The sequence below is a fragment of the Leptodactylus fuscus genome, chromosome 8 (genome assembly GCF_031893055.1).
Source record: "Leptodactylus fuscus isolate aLepFus1 chromosome 8, aLepFus1.hap2, whole genome shotgun sequence".
Lineage (NCBI taxonomy): Eukaryota > Metazoa > Chordata > Amphibia > Anura > Leptodactylidae > Leptodactylus > Leptodactylus fuscus.
This window is the reverse complement of record NC_134272.1, coordinates 44917058-44933518: the sequence shown is the minus strand read 5'-3', so window position 1 is coordinate 44933518 and position 16461 is coordinate 44917058. Positions and strand designations below refer to the sequence as shown.

At 40.0% G+C, this 16461-nt stretch overlaps 1 protein-coding gene across 1 annotated transcript in view; it reads right to left on the bottom strand.

Moving 5' to 3' along the window:
• Positions 1–16461, bottom strand: part of TMEFF2 (transmembrane protein with EGF like and two follistatin like domains 2) — a 482652-nt gene that overhangs the window by 430510 nt on the left and 35681 nt on the right. Inside the window, exon 3 of the mRNA XM_075285434.1 lies at positions 10270–10399. Coding sequence (XP_075141535.1) covers positions 10270–10399 — 130 coding nt within the window. The remainder of the gene's footprint in view (positions 1–10269; positions 10400–16461) is intronic.

The window sequence follows — 16461 nt, the reverse complement described above, 5'->3', positions numbered from 1 at the left end:
GGATTTTGATTCTCTACTGCGTTGCTGACTGTTACTTGACCCTTGGTTGCTGACCTCCCTTTGTTGTTGTTTGTCTTGCCACTTATTGCTTAGGATAGGACCGGCAAGCAGGAATTGACAGTGGGCGGGAAATCAGCTTAGGGCTCACTGTCTATTGTGTCCGCCCCCCAGGGTTCACCAACAGATTGTGGGGAGTTTATGTTCTAGCAATTCCCTCACATCTCACATAACATTGGACCTTTACTCCGTTGTGTTGTGTGGAAACTCAATAATTTGTCTGGCATGCCAGCTACCTGTAAAGGCATGTACATGTATTCATATTTCTTCCACATAATAAATGCATAATTATTTGTAAAAACATGACATGGGCAACATGAGTAAAGGAATATTTCTACAGTAACAGTATAGCTGATATAGGAGGTACAATGACAGTCACCATTGGGTGTCAGTACATTTACAAGCTACTGCCACATGATTGAGTAATTATATTATTCACATTAAAGAAACATTGTGCCCCATACAACTGAGTACATGGTATATTCTCTCTGCTGCTCTTATATGGTATAGCTGTAGTCTTGGCAACCTGCTGATTTATAGTATGACTAGAAATGTAAAAATTCAAGTTTTTTTTTAATTTTATAAAACTGCATATATACAGCACCATGGAAATGAGGGCGATCCAAACAAAGACTCTTGGAAGTGCCAATTAGCTCCTATATAAGTGGGGAAAATATCTTTCCTGATCCAGATCTTAAAAATAACAATGAATCACTTAGCAATTAGCAATATAAAAGTGATCGTTATGCGAATAATGTTGATTTCCAGTTAAAAATTACTTTTAGAGATGTGTATTTTTTTAGTGCATGTAATGTCTTAAAGGCAACAAAGACTACATGTACAGTGCCTTGCAAAAGTATTTAACCTCTGGAAAAGTTTCACGTTTTGTTATCTTACAACTACAAACTTAAAGGGATTCAATCATTACAACTGAATTTTTTCTCCTACATTTAGATTTCTGCTCCATGCTGCCATTAAGTAAATACCCAGGTTTTCAACAGTATGCAAATGAGTTTTCTTGCAGCACTAGGGGGCGGTTCCCAGCACTCAAACAGCACTAGGGGCGTCCCCAGTGCTGCAAGAAAACTCTCAAGCGACGACCTCTTATTCCTCTTTAACGCTCTCTCCGCAATGTCTTCTTCTGTTGCCTTCTTCTGGACTGCACATGCCTTAGCCATTTTCTTGTGGCCGCTTACACAAACCGTTAGTGCAAGCAGCCATAAGAAAATGGCCACAGGCATGCGCAGTCGGCTCTGCCCGATGGCAGAACCGACTGCGCACGCATGTCATCTACAGTCAGAAGAAGCCAACAGAAGAAGACATTGCGGAGAGGGTGTTCCAGAGGAAGAAGAGGCCGTCGCTGGAGAGTTTTTGCCCCCCAGTGCTGCGAGAAAACTCATTTGCATACCGATTAAAACCAGAATGGCGGCGCGGAGAAGACATCTAATGGTAGGAGAAGAATATGCTTTCTTAAGGCTATTCCTACGTGTTAGGGAAAAAAAAATCAGTTTTAATGATTTAATCTCTTTAAATGTATTTTATTGAAAACAACACAAAGTAGCAGATAATTGTAAAGTGAAAGGAGAATGTTACATGGATTTCAAAATTTGAACAAATAAAGATTAGAGATGAGCGAACACCAAAATGTTTGAGGTTCGAAATCCGATTCGAACAGTCGCTTACTGTTCGACTGTTCGAACGGGTTTCGAACCCCATTATAGTCTATGGGGAACATATACTCGTTAAGGGGGAATCCCAAATCCGTCTCTGGAGGGTCACCAAGTCCACTATGACACCCCAGGAAATGATGCCAACACCCTGGAATGACACTGGGACAGCAGGGGAAGCATGTCTGGTGGCATATAAATCACTTTATTACATGGAAATCCCTGTCAGCTTGCGATTGTCGCAAGCTAACTTTTTCCCATAGGAATGCACTGGCCAGCGCTGATTGGCCGAATTCCGTACTTTGGCCAATTAGCGCTGGCTCTGCTGGAGGAGGCGGAGTCTAAGATCGCTCCACACCAGTCTCCATTCTGGTCCGACCTTAGACTCCGCCTCCTCCAGCAGAGCCAGCGCTGATTGGCCGAATTCCGTACTCTGGCCAATCAGTGCTGGCCAATGCATTCTATTGGCGTGATGAAGCAGTGCTGAATGTGTGTGTTTAGCTCAACTACACCGGTGGAGTAGTTGAGCTAAGCACACAGATTCAGCTCTGCTTCAATCAGCGCTGGCCAATGCATTCTATTAGCTTGATGAAGCAGAGTGTGCACAAGGGTTCAAGCGCACACTCGGCTCTGATGTAGCAGAGCCGAGGCTGCACAAGGGTTCAAGCGCACCCTCGGCTCTGATGTAGCAGAGCCGAGGGTGCACTTGAACCCTTGTGCACCCTCGGCTCTGCTACATCAGAGCCAAGGGTGCACTTGAACCCTTGTGCACACTTGGCTCTGCTACATCAGAGTTGATGGTGCGCTTGAACCTTTGTGCACACTCTGCTTCATCAAGCTAATAGAATGCATTGGCCAGCGCTGATTGAAGCAGAGCTGAATCTGTGTGCTTAGCTCAACTACTCCACCGGTGTAGTTGAGCTAAACACACACATTCAGCACTGCTTCATCACGCCAATACAATGCATTAGCCAGTGCTGATTGGCCAGAGTACGGAATTCGGCCAATCGGCGCTGGCTCGGCTGGAGGAGGCGGAGTCTAAGGTCGGACAAGAATGGAGACTGGTGTGGAGCAATCTTAGACTCCGCCTTCTCCAGCAGAGCCAGCGCTGATTGGCCGAATTCCGTACTCTGGCCAATCAGCGCTGGCCAGTGCATTCTATTGGCGTGATGAAGCAGTGCTGAATGTGTGTGCTTAGCTCAACTACACCGGTGGAGTAGTTGAGCTAAACACACACATTCAGCACTGCTTCATCACGCCAATAGAATGCATTGGCCAGCGCTGATTGAAGCAGAGCTGAATCTGTGTGCTTAGCTCAACTACTCCACCGGCGTAGTTGAGCTAAACACACACATTCAGCACTGCTTCATCACGCCAATAGAATGCACTGGCCAGCGCTGATTGGCCAGAGTACGGAATTCGGCCAATCAGCACTGGCTCTGCTGGAGGAGGCGGAGTCTAAGGTCGGACCAGAATGGAGACTGGTGTGGAGCGATCTTAGACTCCGCCTCCTCCAGCAGAGCCAGCGCTGATTGGCCAAAGTACGGAATTCGGCCAATCAGCGCTGGCCAATGCATCCCTATGGGAAAAAGTTTATCTCACAAAAATCACAATTACACACCCGATAGAGCCCAAAAAAGTTATTTTTAATAACATTCCCCCCTAAATAAAGGTTATCCCTAGCTATCCCTGCCTGTACAGCTATCCCTGTCTCATAGTCACAAAGTTCACATTCTCATATGACCCGGATTTGAAATCCACTATTCGTCTAAAATGGAGGTCACCTGATTTCGGCAGCCAATGACTTTTTCCAATTTTGTTCAATGCCCCCGTTGTCGTAGTTCCTGTCCCACCTCCCCTGCGCTGTTATTGGTGCAAAAAAGGCGCCAGGGAAGGTGGGAGGGGAATCGAATTTTGGCGCACTTTACCACGCGGTATTCGATTCGATTCGAACATGGCGAACACCCTGATATCCGATCGAACATGTGTTCGATAGAACACTGTTCGCTCATCTCTAATAAAGATCTAAAAAGTGTGGAATGCAAAAGTATTCAGCCCCCCTATATCAATTTATAGAGTCACCTTTTGCTGCAAATATGACTGCAAGTCTTTTTGGGTATGTCTCTAAAGGAGATTGCTCAAGAAGTAAAACAGATTTTTGCTCATTCTGCTTTGCAAAATAGCTCAAGCTCAGCCAGATTGGTTGGAGAGCGTCTGTGAACAGCAATTTGGACTTTGGGCCATTCTAAAACATGAATATTCTTTGATCTAATCCATCCCACTGTAGCTCTGGCTGTATCTTTAGGGTCATTGTCTTGCTGGAAGTTGAATCTCCTTCCCAGTCACAAGTCTTATGCAGCCTTCAACAGGTTTTCTTCCAGGACTGCCCTGTATTTAGCTCCATCCATCTTCCCATCACCTCTGACCAGCTTCCCTGCCCCTGCTGAAGGAAAGCCTCTCCACAGCATGATGCTGCCACCACCATGTTTCATAGTAGGGATGATGTGTTCAGGGTGCTGAACAGTGTTACTTTTACACCACACATAGCACTTTGCATTTAGGACAAAAAGTTCAACTTTGGTCTTATCTGACCAGAGAATGTTCCTCCACATGTTTGCTGTGTCCTCTATATAGCTTTATAGCTTGTGGCAAACTGCAAACGGCACTTCTGATGTCTTTCTTTCAACAATGGTTTTCTTCTTGCCACTCTTCCATATGCTCAGATTTGTGGAGTCCATGACTTATAGTTGTCCTGTGGACAGATTCTCCCTCCTGAGCTGTGGATTTCTGCAGTTCCTCCAGAGTTTAGGTGGACGGCCGTGTCTTGGTAGGTTTGCAGTTGTAGAATACTTTTCCATTTTTGAATGATGGATTGAACGGTGCTCTATTTGATGCATAAAGCTTGAGATAAAAACATATCTCTTATAAAGTGAAACATATGGTGTGTGTATATAAATCATGTTACCAATTAACCCCTTCTCCTGTATGCATTTTGATCTCAATGAATAAGCAATTTTACTTTGATACAGCCATATCAAGTCTCGTTTCTTATTAGACCTTTTTTATGGTACTATTTTGAGGTACTTATACCGTATCAACTATATAAAAAATAGATTGTCTGTTTGACTGTCCTCCATAGGCTTTCAAACGCCTGAACCATTTTGACTCCAAATTTGACATGTAGATAAATGGCATGTACAGGAAGGTTTTTGTAAAGGTCCCAAATTTGACATATGTCACTACTATCTGACATTCTCAGGGGATTGAATATATATACAACATTTGATCACTGACCTAAGAATAGAATAGGTCATCAACTAAAATATCCGGGGATTTTTTTCTTGAAGATTTTGAACCAAACCCAGGAGTTGCTTTCAAAAGGAATGGAAAATAATAGGAAGCATTTATACCTGTACTTCTCCCTCATGCTCAATGCACTCTTGGCTTTGGCTCATAAAAATGTGCGACAAACAAAGCATCTTTTTCGCAACATTGGGTTTTAGCCTTAAAGTATTAAAGTATAACATTTTCAACATATGAAGAGCTCAACGGAAAAATGGCCTAAGTCCACATTTTGTCATATTTCAAATTATTACCTAGAAAGCTTCTTTGTACCTCGTTCTATGCATTGGGTTTACAAGGTACCTAGGATTAATGACCTAAGTCCATATATTTCAATGCAGAAGAATTTACATTCAATGGAATAATGGCCTAAGTCCAATACAAACTTAATTACTTCACTCTCGTTGGTCATTTTTTCATTGAAATCGTGACTTCCGGTCTGTTGTTTATATTAGTGTAAAAACTTTGTCTTATTGTTTAAAAGGCTCTAAATCGACTTTTGCACATATTTAGCGCCGAAAAGGGAGGCAGGTAATTATTATTCTTCATCGTTTAATAATAGTAGTAATTAATTAATAATATTAAATAAATAATATTTATACATGAAGCTGCAATTTTTTTAATAAATAATACAATTTATGATTAGGATTAACGGTGTTCATTAGCTGATTACATTGGATAGATATATTCCACAATAATGCCCGTTTGCTTTAGGCTAAAACTTTAAATTTCGTTTTTCTCACAATATTGATTTTTGGACTTAGGCCATTTTTCCGTTGAGCTCTTCATATGTTTATTGCTAAATTATTATTATTTTATTTACATGTTTAAGCCTTTTTTACTGTTTATTTTTAGTCCTGTTGGATTGTTTGAACCCTCAGGGATTTGATTCACTTGTTAATTTTTATTTAGAAAATGAGGAAACGGGGAGGATTTGAAATTTTACTTAAATTAAAAAAAAAAAAAAAAAATTACATTTATTTTTAGTACTACTGGGAGGTTTGATCCCCAGTGGATTTGATCTCTCTCACATTATATTGCAATACTTTGACATTGCAGTATATTACTAAAAAAGTTCTGTTGCCCTGTGTAATAGAAGATCTGTGATGACTGGCCTGGGAACCTTGGAAAAATGTCATTACAATCAATAGTTTTGATGTCGTAGTGGGAGTGATCACATCCAAGATCGCAGTAGCCATATGCAGCGATCACAATTTACCGCAGTATCTAAGTTGTTATCCGCCATGATTGGTGCTGTCACCATTCACAGATGTTACCGGCAGCTGCCTGCTGTATAATGCAGCCATATATATGTAGAAGGCTCAACTCTTTATATCCTCCGGATGACATTATGCTGTCAAGTGGAAGGGGTTAAAGACGATGAAAACATTTTCATTTATTTTCATTGTTTTGCCTTCTAAATCCAAGATTAAATGGGTTTTCCAGACTTATCAGGCGATGATGCCTTATCTTTAGGGTTGGTTATCAAGTGAAGACTGGTGGGGTTCAAACAGCCAGATGCCTTGCAGATCATCTATATAAAGACACTACAGTGTTCAGAAGTCCACTCTATGCTCTTCATACAACCAAGAAAAGCAAGCACCATACATTTTATAGTGACTGTGCTTGGTGCACTGGTAGTCAGCTGCACACAGGCCATGTGACCAGTGAACATGACATCACATAACCTATGAAGCAGAAGTGGGGTTCATGCGCTGCCACATCAAACGGCGGGGTTCCCATTTATTGTGCCCCTATTGATGTTCTATCCTAAAGGATAGTTCAACTGATATGCCAAGAAAAGCCTTTAAGTAACTTTCTAAAAACATTTCTTACATTTCTTACAATTTGCTGCTGTAGAGTCTGGGCAACTCCTGAACATGTCTGGACATTCTGCTACTTTACACAATATTTGGCTGCTGTCAGCTGTAGGCTAGTATCATCTGCTTCCCCTCCCTAACCTCAGTCTTATAGTTTATACACAACAGAGTAAACTGCATTAGAGAGGGAGAGCACCATGTGGAGGCTGCATGGGAAAGGGTAGAGATCCAATAGGCAGTATTGGTGTAGACAGAAAGAAGAGAGTCCACTGCAAACTTTGCACATAAAGGTGTATAGATAATCAGGGATTATAGTAAAATGGGAAAGCAGTGCAATAACAAAGCTGCATAGCGTATTAGAACTAGTAAAGGTAGCAGAAACCTGAACTAACAGAATTTGTTTCTAGCATGTATTATAGGGAGGGATACAGGTAACAAGTTTAAAACCAGGATCAGACTGAAAGCCACATATCAGGAGGGCTAACAAATACTGTAAATGACAAGGATTCATATCGTAGCTTCAAATGTTTAACCTCAAACTACAGTAACTAGCATACACTGCTCAGCCCCGCTCATGATGCTATGATGAAAAAACAGTCCTAACCTGTCATGGCATGGACTTCAAAGGGCCTCTGAACCTGTGCTTGAGGGTCACATGCAATGTGCCAACACCATAACACTTGCATTAAAGCGTCATAACTAGAGATGAGCAAGTAGTATTCAATCAAGAAGGTATTTAATCAAATACTATGGTATTCAAAATACTCGTACTCGATCAAATACCGCTCACTATTCACAGTAAAAATTTGATTCAGAACCAGCGTTAATTGGCCGAATGCTAGCTTTCGGCCAATCAACGGTGGTTCTGCAGGACGAGTAAAAGCAAAGCAGAAGGAGTCCAGGCCCACATACAGAGAAAGAACTGTACAGAGCAGGACACAGCGCGGGAAGAATGTTAGACCTGCAGGATAGTACCTTTGAGTAGCAATCCACAGCATCCCTCCTGCAGAACCAATGTTGATTGGCTGAATGCTATACAGTGCATATTTGACATTAGAGCAGTCTTCATTGTGGTCCGATCTTAGACTCCACCTCGTCAAAGACGAGCATCCTGCAGAACTAGCACTGATTGGCCGAATGGTATACACTGTATAGCTCTAAGAACTTACCTGAAGCAGGTAGTCAGCTTGCCTGTAGACCTCAGGCGGGGGTACTTGGTGTTGTAAGTCTAAGATCGGACCACAATGTAGACTGCTCTAATGTTAAATACGCAGTCTACATCGCGGTCCGATCTTAGACTCCGCCTCGTCAAAGATGAGACTCCTGCAGAACCAGTACCACACTCCTGCCTAAGTACCGCACTCTCCTTCGCTCCTCCCCAACACTCTCCTCCTGCTACTCGTGGACTTAGTGAGTCCCATTTATCGAATTGTGGTTTCCCCTGAAACGAGCATTTGATTCCCATAAACTATAATGGGATTCGATATTCAATCGAGTAGTCGAATTTTGAGGACTACTCGAATCAAATATTCGAATCTTGAGTATATATCTACTCGCTCATCTCTAGTCATAACGTCATCATAACATGTGAATGCTGAGGCCCAATCACAGGCCTCAGTGATAACCTTAAAGTGTGTAACACCAACCAGAAGTTCAAGAGAAAACCCCAAGAGAGAGCCAGGCATGGCGAGGATGCCCCAGAAAAGTGAGGGATGGTGAGATTGACTATTCATTATGTTTCTGTGGCTCACTTGGGCCTCCACATATTATACTTTGGGGTCTGAAGAGACCCCAGAGCATAATAGTTTTATTTCTGATATGTAATTCAACATGAAATGAATCTCTGAGTCAAACCTTCCGAACCTGAAACTAAAAAAATCTTTTTTACCCATCTCTAACCATTCAAACACAAAAATGGGCTAATGAAAAACCAATATGAAAAGACATGTGGATCATGTGCAAATATCCAGAAAACAAATATGACAAATATCTTCTCTCCATCTCTATCCACCTTAGGCCGGGGCCCCCTGTGGCGTAGCCCCTGCAAATACTGTGGAAATAATTGTGGTGTTTTACAGTCAGAGCAAAGTGAATGAGATTGTAGTGAATCCCATGCCCACTTTGAGGTAAAAACTGCACTGCAGACACACAACTATTTCCAAAGCAGCGCAGTTTAGAAAATCGTAGCATGTCAATCATACCTATGGAAAAGCCACCAGTTTCCCCATAGGTATAATTGAAATAGAAAGTCCACAGAGGAAACCTTTGCAAACTTTCTGACTAAAGTGCCGAGGGAAACACCGTGATGCGTTGCTTCATCGGTTTTTCCTGCAGCGGATTTTTGCTGTGTGATGCCACGTGGGGCCTTAGCCTTTAACAAAATTTGTCACCATCCCGCTAATCTGTATTTTTTTCTTAAAAACAGTTTTTAAGCACCCAGGAACATAAATAGTACTTATTAAATAAAATATAATAAATAACTTTATACCTGGCAAGTACTTTCTAAAAATGACCCGACTCGACAAAGGATCCGATTTTGCAGACAGGAGCTCCCAGCATGCCCAGAGGTGCTGTCATAATGCTATATCAAGCGCCCCAGCCCAGAAGTTCCAATCCCATTACTCTGAAATACTAATAGCAGGATGTTTGTGTTTATCGCTCTCAGCTCCTGATCCCCCTCCCACCTATCCCTTCTATAGACTTTTATGGCAGATTGTCTGTGTGTCTCTCTCAGAACTTCCCTCCTTCTCCCCTCTACAGACTTATAATGCGTGGGGACACGTAATGTGATCTTTCATTGGTCTTGGTTATCTTGGGAAACCAAAAAAGATCTAATAGAGAAATTACAGTGAGCGAACAGTTTCAAAAGGCAGGATGAAAGAAGTGGAGAAAGAAGAATTTTTCTCTGATAAAATGTATTCTAAGTTTTCTGATATTCACCTGTGGTGCTAAACTTTAGCATAGTGTCCAGTTAATAAATTTCTAGGTAAGTTCTAGTAAATGTGTACTTACCACTTTATGGAATCTCTAGTCATTACATGTAACAATATTGAAGCACAATAGAGGACACTTTCTGATACCATAAGGAGATACATCAGTTTACTGTAAATCAGTACTTTGCAAAGAGTATTCAATGTATTCAATAAAAATATTAGTCAGCAAATCTTTAAACCTCATTCTATTTTAAATATATATTTTTTTTTATTAAACATTCATTTTCCAGGTATTTTACTGTCCGTAACCTACCCAGCTTTAATTTGCACATAGATTTAATGCAGACACAAATAATATCCCGGATAAAGTTGTAATATAGGTTTTCAATGTAAAAAACAAATTGCCAGCAATGTCATGCATATAATGTGCAATATAACATTATAACATACCTGTTACACATGAACCTTCAGACACCACAAGTATTTCACTTTGCTGTTTGCAGGCAGCTCCTCTTAAGTAGCATTCATTTCGGTAAGTGACTCCATTTGAACCACATACAGGGATGTAATCGTGCTGACACTGAAGGAAACAAGAAAGGGATCTTAACTATTTTGCCTCCATCCCCATCCATTCATTTTGCCTGTGTGTTATGTGTACATATCTGTGCATAGATTGTTTCATTTACTAAACACGGCTCTGAGCTTTCAATATATATATGACCATATCTGTGCTAAAGCAGCAGTTCTCGATGCAGAGTTGGTCTACTGGGAAAACAGAGGAAACCATTTGCATATCTATGTCATCAGTTTTTTAAATGAGAATTACGTCCCCAATTTTTCAGTTTTGCAAAGCAGTGCAATTTTACGGTAAAGACTTATAGATACCTTGTATCTTAATAAAGTTTTTATTGCTATCATTTATTTACAGCAGAGGATTTTCATACTCAACATTCAGCAAACATCTCCAAATCTAAAAAGTATTTCCAGCTACTGTTTTTTCTAAAAGACAGATGGTTGTGTCCACATTTGTTTCGTCATGAATTTAAGGGTAAAACAGACAACACGGGGAGATTTCTTACTATTTCTAATCCCTATTCTTTCCACCAGAGAAGGGAGGCGTTGTCTTTACTTCCAAATCCTGAAATCTCATAACTTGTCTAAAAACTATTACGAGTGATGGATTCTGCAATGCCTACAGTTTAGGCAATAGTAAATATATTATCTACAGAATCTACTTCATATATAGTAGCAAAAACCTAGCTCTAAGAGGTATTACATCCGTATGGGTTTAAAAAAATTGCAAATAAACAAGAATATTCGTAATAACTGGCAGTAGGCATGCAGAGATATTGAAAATGGTGAGGATTGATGAATTTTTATACCTGTCATTCCCCCCTCAGTCAATGTTTTTAGTTTGCATGGGTTGTCACCTTTGGGTGATTTTTTAGTAACAATAAAGTTTTTCTTGTAGCGTTCCTTTGCTTGGGTATTAAGTCACCCTTTATATATTTTTTGACATCTTTTGGATAGGACATCTACTGTTACAATAGGTTAGAGGCTATTCATACATAGCAGTCACTGAGTAGGCTACTCACTGGACTCCTGAGCCCAGAATAAGCAGAGATTTAGATCAATAAATAACTATTATATCGTTATATTCTCATATTATAATTGTTATCCACTAAACTGATCAACTCCTTCTTCTTTATAATCCGCTTCTAGCAGATCTGGCTACATTTTCAGTGAATGCTGCATTTTTTTTCTCCATAAAACCCCCAAAAATCTGCTGAAAAGGACCTTCTGTTTTATATTAAGATTGCACTCAAAGATGATAGATACAGACTGCTCCATTTATATCATTCTTTCAGTTTTATGGCTATTGCTCTGATCTTCTAATCACAAAAACAATCAATAAAACAGTAGTGTGAAAGTAGCAGAACTGATAGAAATGCAGCTGAACAGCTGAAGCAATATTTTTTTTACTTTTTAGATATAATATAAAATGGGGAATATAGGGGTCACTTTAGACTACCATGGACACTAGGCTACTGTGGGCCCCCCAAAAGGCTAAATTTTTTAGAGCCTTTGAAATGGGCTGATTATGAGCCGAATGAGAATTCATTGAAATTCTCAGTCAATTCCCAGTGCTGAGATGAGCTTATACTTTTTGTTGCCAAACCTAGGGATCAGATAAGTGAAGCTGAAGGCAATTTCATTTTTCATGGCCATGGAGTAAAGTAGAGAGACTTAACCGTGAAATAACAACAGGCTCCTTACTATTCCCGAAGGCCAGAAGAAGACATGCATTGCCCACACTATGATGCTGCCCACTCACTTATGGGGAGACTAGTCACAGCCATGAGTGTATTTACATATACATGTAATATTCTACTGCTAACCAATGCCACTTCTAAGTGCATGCCTTTATTAAAGTTGGTGAGAGATGTGGATGACCAAGGGAGCTCCAGGAGCCTCAGACTGATGCCAAAAAATGCCATAATATAATCCACTACTGGTGGATTTCCTAAAATTACACTTGAACACTAATGATTTTCTCAGTGCCATATTAACAAGTTCTTTAGTTTTAATTTGTTTAATTTCAATCTAATTTTCTAAACAGATTGAAAAACTGATGACATTGATCGGTTTGTATCAGCTAGCATCCTCTGGTTAGGTTGCAGTCATCAGATGTTAGATGATGATCAATCCTGTGCAGCAGGAACCTGGAGATCATGTCGTTCGAGCAGCATTAGTATCTTCACTTCTAACAGGAATGGACAGCCTATGACTCGAGTGCTGGTATCAGGACCTATATCAAGTAAGTTCCAATAAAAGAAGTGGGAACAGGATCTGTTAGTTATAGATGTATCTAAACCCTTCTTAAGACACAAACCCCAGTGATCTCTAAGGAAAAGGGAGCGGTATAGCTAGCTGCCCTACATTTATATGAAGCAGACAAGAAGAGGTCAGTGTAAGTAATAACTACTGCAGTGACTAAGGAGGGCAGCCACCTTGATTGGGTTGGTACAATTACAGTGATAGAAATTTGTACCTGACAACTAGGTAAAAAATTGGTACCGTAATAGAGGAATGTAATGAAAATCATGTGTATCATGTGAATAGTCTAAAAGGAGTAAATGGGGAAGAGGCTGAGCCAATGGCAATGGAGTGAATCTCATCTATTACATGCCTTCCAGTTTTACAATACAAATTTTTTTTGGTAATCCTGGTAATAATGAAATGTCCACAGTGCAACATGGTGGCTCAGTAGTTAGTACTGCAGCCTTGCAGCTTTGGAGTCCTGGGTTCAAATCCTGCCAAGAACAACATCTACAACGAGTTTGTATGTTCTCCCAATGTTTGCGTGGTTTTCCTCCCACACTCCAAAGACATACTGATAGGGGGTAAGGAAAAAAATAATGAAATGTCCACAGTGTAAAAACAAAAACATGCTAGGTTCCCACTAGCGTTCCACCCCCCCATTCTGCTTAAAATAGGTGGAAAAAAAGTCCTGCAAGCAAGGGAGATTTTATACTAAAACGGGTGGAAAACCAAGCAGACCCAAAGGGCAGAAAGCTGAGCACTAGTGTGAACCTAGCATAAGTAATGTTATTAGTGGGACAATTTTTTTTTTTGTTGTTGTTTTTAAAAAGGACACCAAACAGTTCTTAAAAAGACTTAAGGTAAACCAACATGAAGGGCAATCTATTTTTAGAAAGTGATTTATTGTTTAAATCAATGTCAAATCCCATAAAAATAATTCATCTTAACTAATCTCGTAACAGGTCAGTTAGAATTTTTATTTGAAGGATCAGTTTTTTTTTTTTTTTTAATTTTCACAAACTATAAATAAAAGAGTAGTTTAAAGATAAAGAACAGAGAACAGCACCAAGCTGCATATGGTGAAGTACCGTATGGATAAATGAGCTGGATAGTGAAGAATGCTGCTCACCTTTAAGAGGTTGTATGTACAACCATTATAAATAGCTTTGAACCACTTCAGGATGGGGGGGGGTTCCGCCCCAGGTCGTGAGACTGCAGGATCCGTGCCACCTTTGGTGTCAAATGATAATGCGAAGGACCGGGAAAAACGGGGGATCACCGCGCTCAATTGGTTGTCAAATGGATAAACTTTATTTTCGTAAAAAGCACACACTACGCGTTTCGGGCTGAGTGCCCTTTTTCAAGTGTATAGGCTTTCCTGTGTCTAGCTGGATGCCTATACACAGACGCATCCAGCTAGACACAGGAAAGCCTATACACTTGAAAAAGGGCACTCAGCCCGAAACGCGTAGTGTGTGCTTTTTACGAAAATAAAGTTTATCCATTTGACAACCAATTGAGCGCAGTGATCCCCCATCCCCCGGTCCTTCGCATTATAAATAAAAGAGGTTCTACAAATCTAAACAGACCCACTCACATAAACTTGTTTAGACTTCCTCACTTACGATATAGTTGTACAAGTTCATTCCTAACTGGCTACCACATTTTGCTAAAATCACGTACATGCTAAGCTCTGATGCCAATAGCCATATGTCAAGTGATATTTGCAGAAGGAACTTCCTGGCAATATGTGTGCTTATTTATGCTACAACATATGTTAACTAAATCCTACATTAAAACACTGAAACTTAAAGGAAGGCATACTGTTTTCCAAACTTCTCAGAAAAATGGATCAAGGACTGTTACTTTATCATGAACACACTTTTGCCAGTTGGCACTTTCATAGGGTGGCCAGAACAGCACTGTGTTTATTTACAATGCACCATTGTGATAAGGCAGACCCTAAGGTAGTCCTCAAGAACATTTACAACAAAGGCTTATACAAAGGCTTTCAGGACATATTGATGTTTTTGGCAAAGTAGGTTGGGAACTCAGATTCTAGGCAAAAAAGAAACGGTTTCCATACAAAGTCGAGATTTGTGCATGTGAGTGTAGTTGGCAATAATAAGTTCTTGGCTCACATGCATACACGCCACCTTTGTCGATATTTGTTGATGCTATGAAAAAGGGCATCAAAATTATACGGTCACTTTGAGCATGAATTGTATGAAAACAAACAAAATAGATTCCTGCCAATCTGGGCTCTAACTGCACATATGCAGGGTATCTCACATAAACATAAGTCCAATAATAATTATTTCCAAGTGGTCAGACTGTCCATATCACGGATAAATGGTTTGTCTCTGCTCTTCTAGGTTCTAACCTGTTTGCTTGGAATGCCCCATTATATGCCCCATTAATTATAAGAGCCAGTGTAATAAGGGGCTCCTATAACCTGTGGACTAAAGGAAATGGGAATAGCAAGTCCCACTACCAAATCTACCTATCATTCCATAAAAATCCAGGTCCAGTAGAGAAGCATAGAAAACATCTACAGGAAACTTGGTTTGATGAGAAACCAAGCTTTCCATGATTCTTCATCTCACCAAGCTAAAAAATTGGCTGAGGTGTGCAACTTCTTTCAGGAAACTTCTTACAATAGGCACATTAGAGTGGCTTCTATCAAAGGCTCTTTTTCCCACAAAGATGTGAGAGGAGATGTCTTTCCCTGTGAAAGATCTCATTGAAGACCTAGTGAAAGGCCTTGTTGCAGCAGTGGTTAGTGGGTGGTAGGTACTCTCTCCAACTCTCCATCAATGCAGTCTAGAGTTTGGACTATGTTATGAGCCGACGTATGTGTCACTTGTACTGTCTGTTAAAGGGGTAAGGCAGCATAAAAATAACAGAAGAAAATATGTTTAAATTGCAAAAAAAAGACTTTATTTTTCTCTTCTATACCCCGGCAACCCAGTGCTGAATCTTCTGCTGCCCTTCAGGTCCAGAATGATACACAGATTAGGTTCAGTAGTCCAAGTCACTGAAGCCTTGGAAAGGTGAATATATGTTTTTTTTTTCCTATTGCAACACATTTACTGCTATTATTATATCTTAGAGTCAGATAACCCTTTTGAAGAATAGACCAGCTTACATGTAAGTGCATAAAGACTCTAGAGCCCGACTTGGGTATTACTGCCCTATACTGTGTGCTTTTGATATGCCCTGCTATGATCCCAGCAAATATTCAGGCAAAGTTTGCAGTACATTTGTACAATTTTATCAAACATACAGATATCCCTATGGAAAACATGCATGCTTCCTGAGGATATACATCTACTTATCTGAGAACACTCAAAAGCTCAAACCTACTGAACAGAAAATTCTGTGTCAGGATATAAATTCCCACAAGTAACATTAAATCTTATTGTTTGTCTTGCAACTTAATAATCCAGGTTTTAAAATAAAACTGCCTACTTGTACCACATGTATTGAGGTCTCCTGTGTATCCTTACATTGTATATTTAAGATGAACACATATAATTCAAAAGCCGCTTTACAAAAGCAATAAACTACGGCATAAATTAATGCGATAAAAATGCAGAACTCACTTTTATATACTCCTGGAAAACAGGTGGTTGTGAGCACAAGCTGCAAGCAAATGTGAAAAATATATCCTATACTTTCTAATCCATAATACATAACAATGATCATCAGATGTGATAAATATCTCCTAGACTTTCTAATCCATAATAAATAACAATGAATATCAGATGTGAAAATCAACATTTGAGTTGTTGTCAAAAATATTTGTTTAAAGTAAAT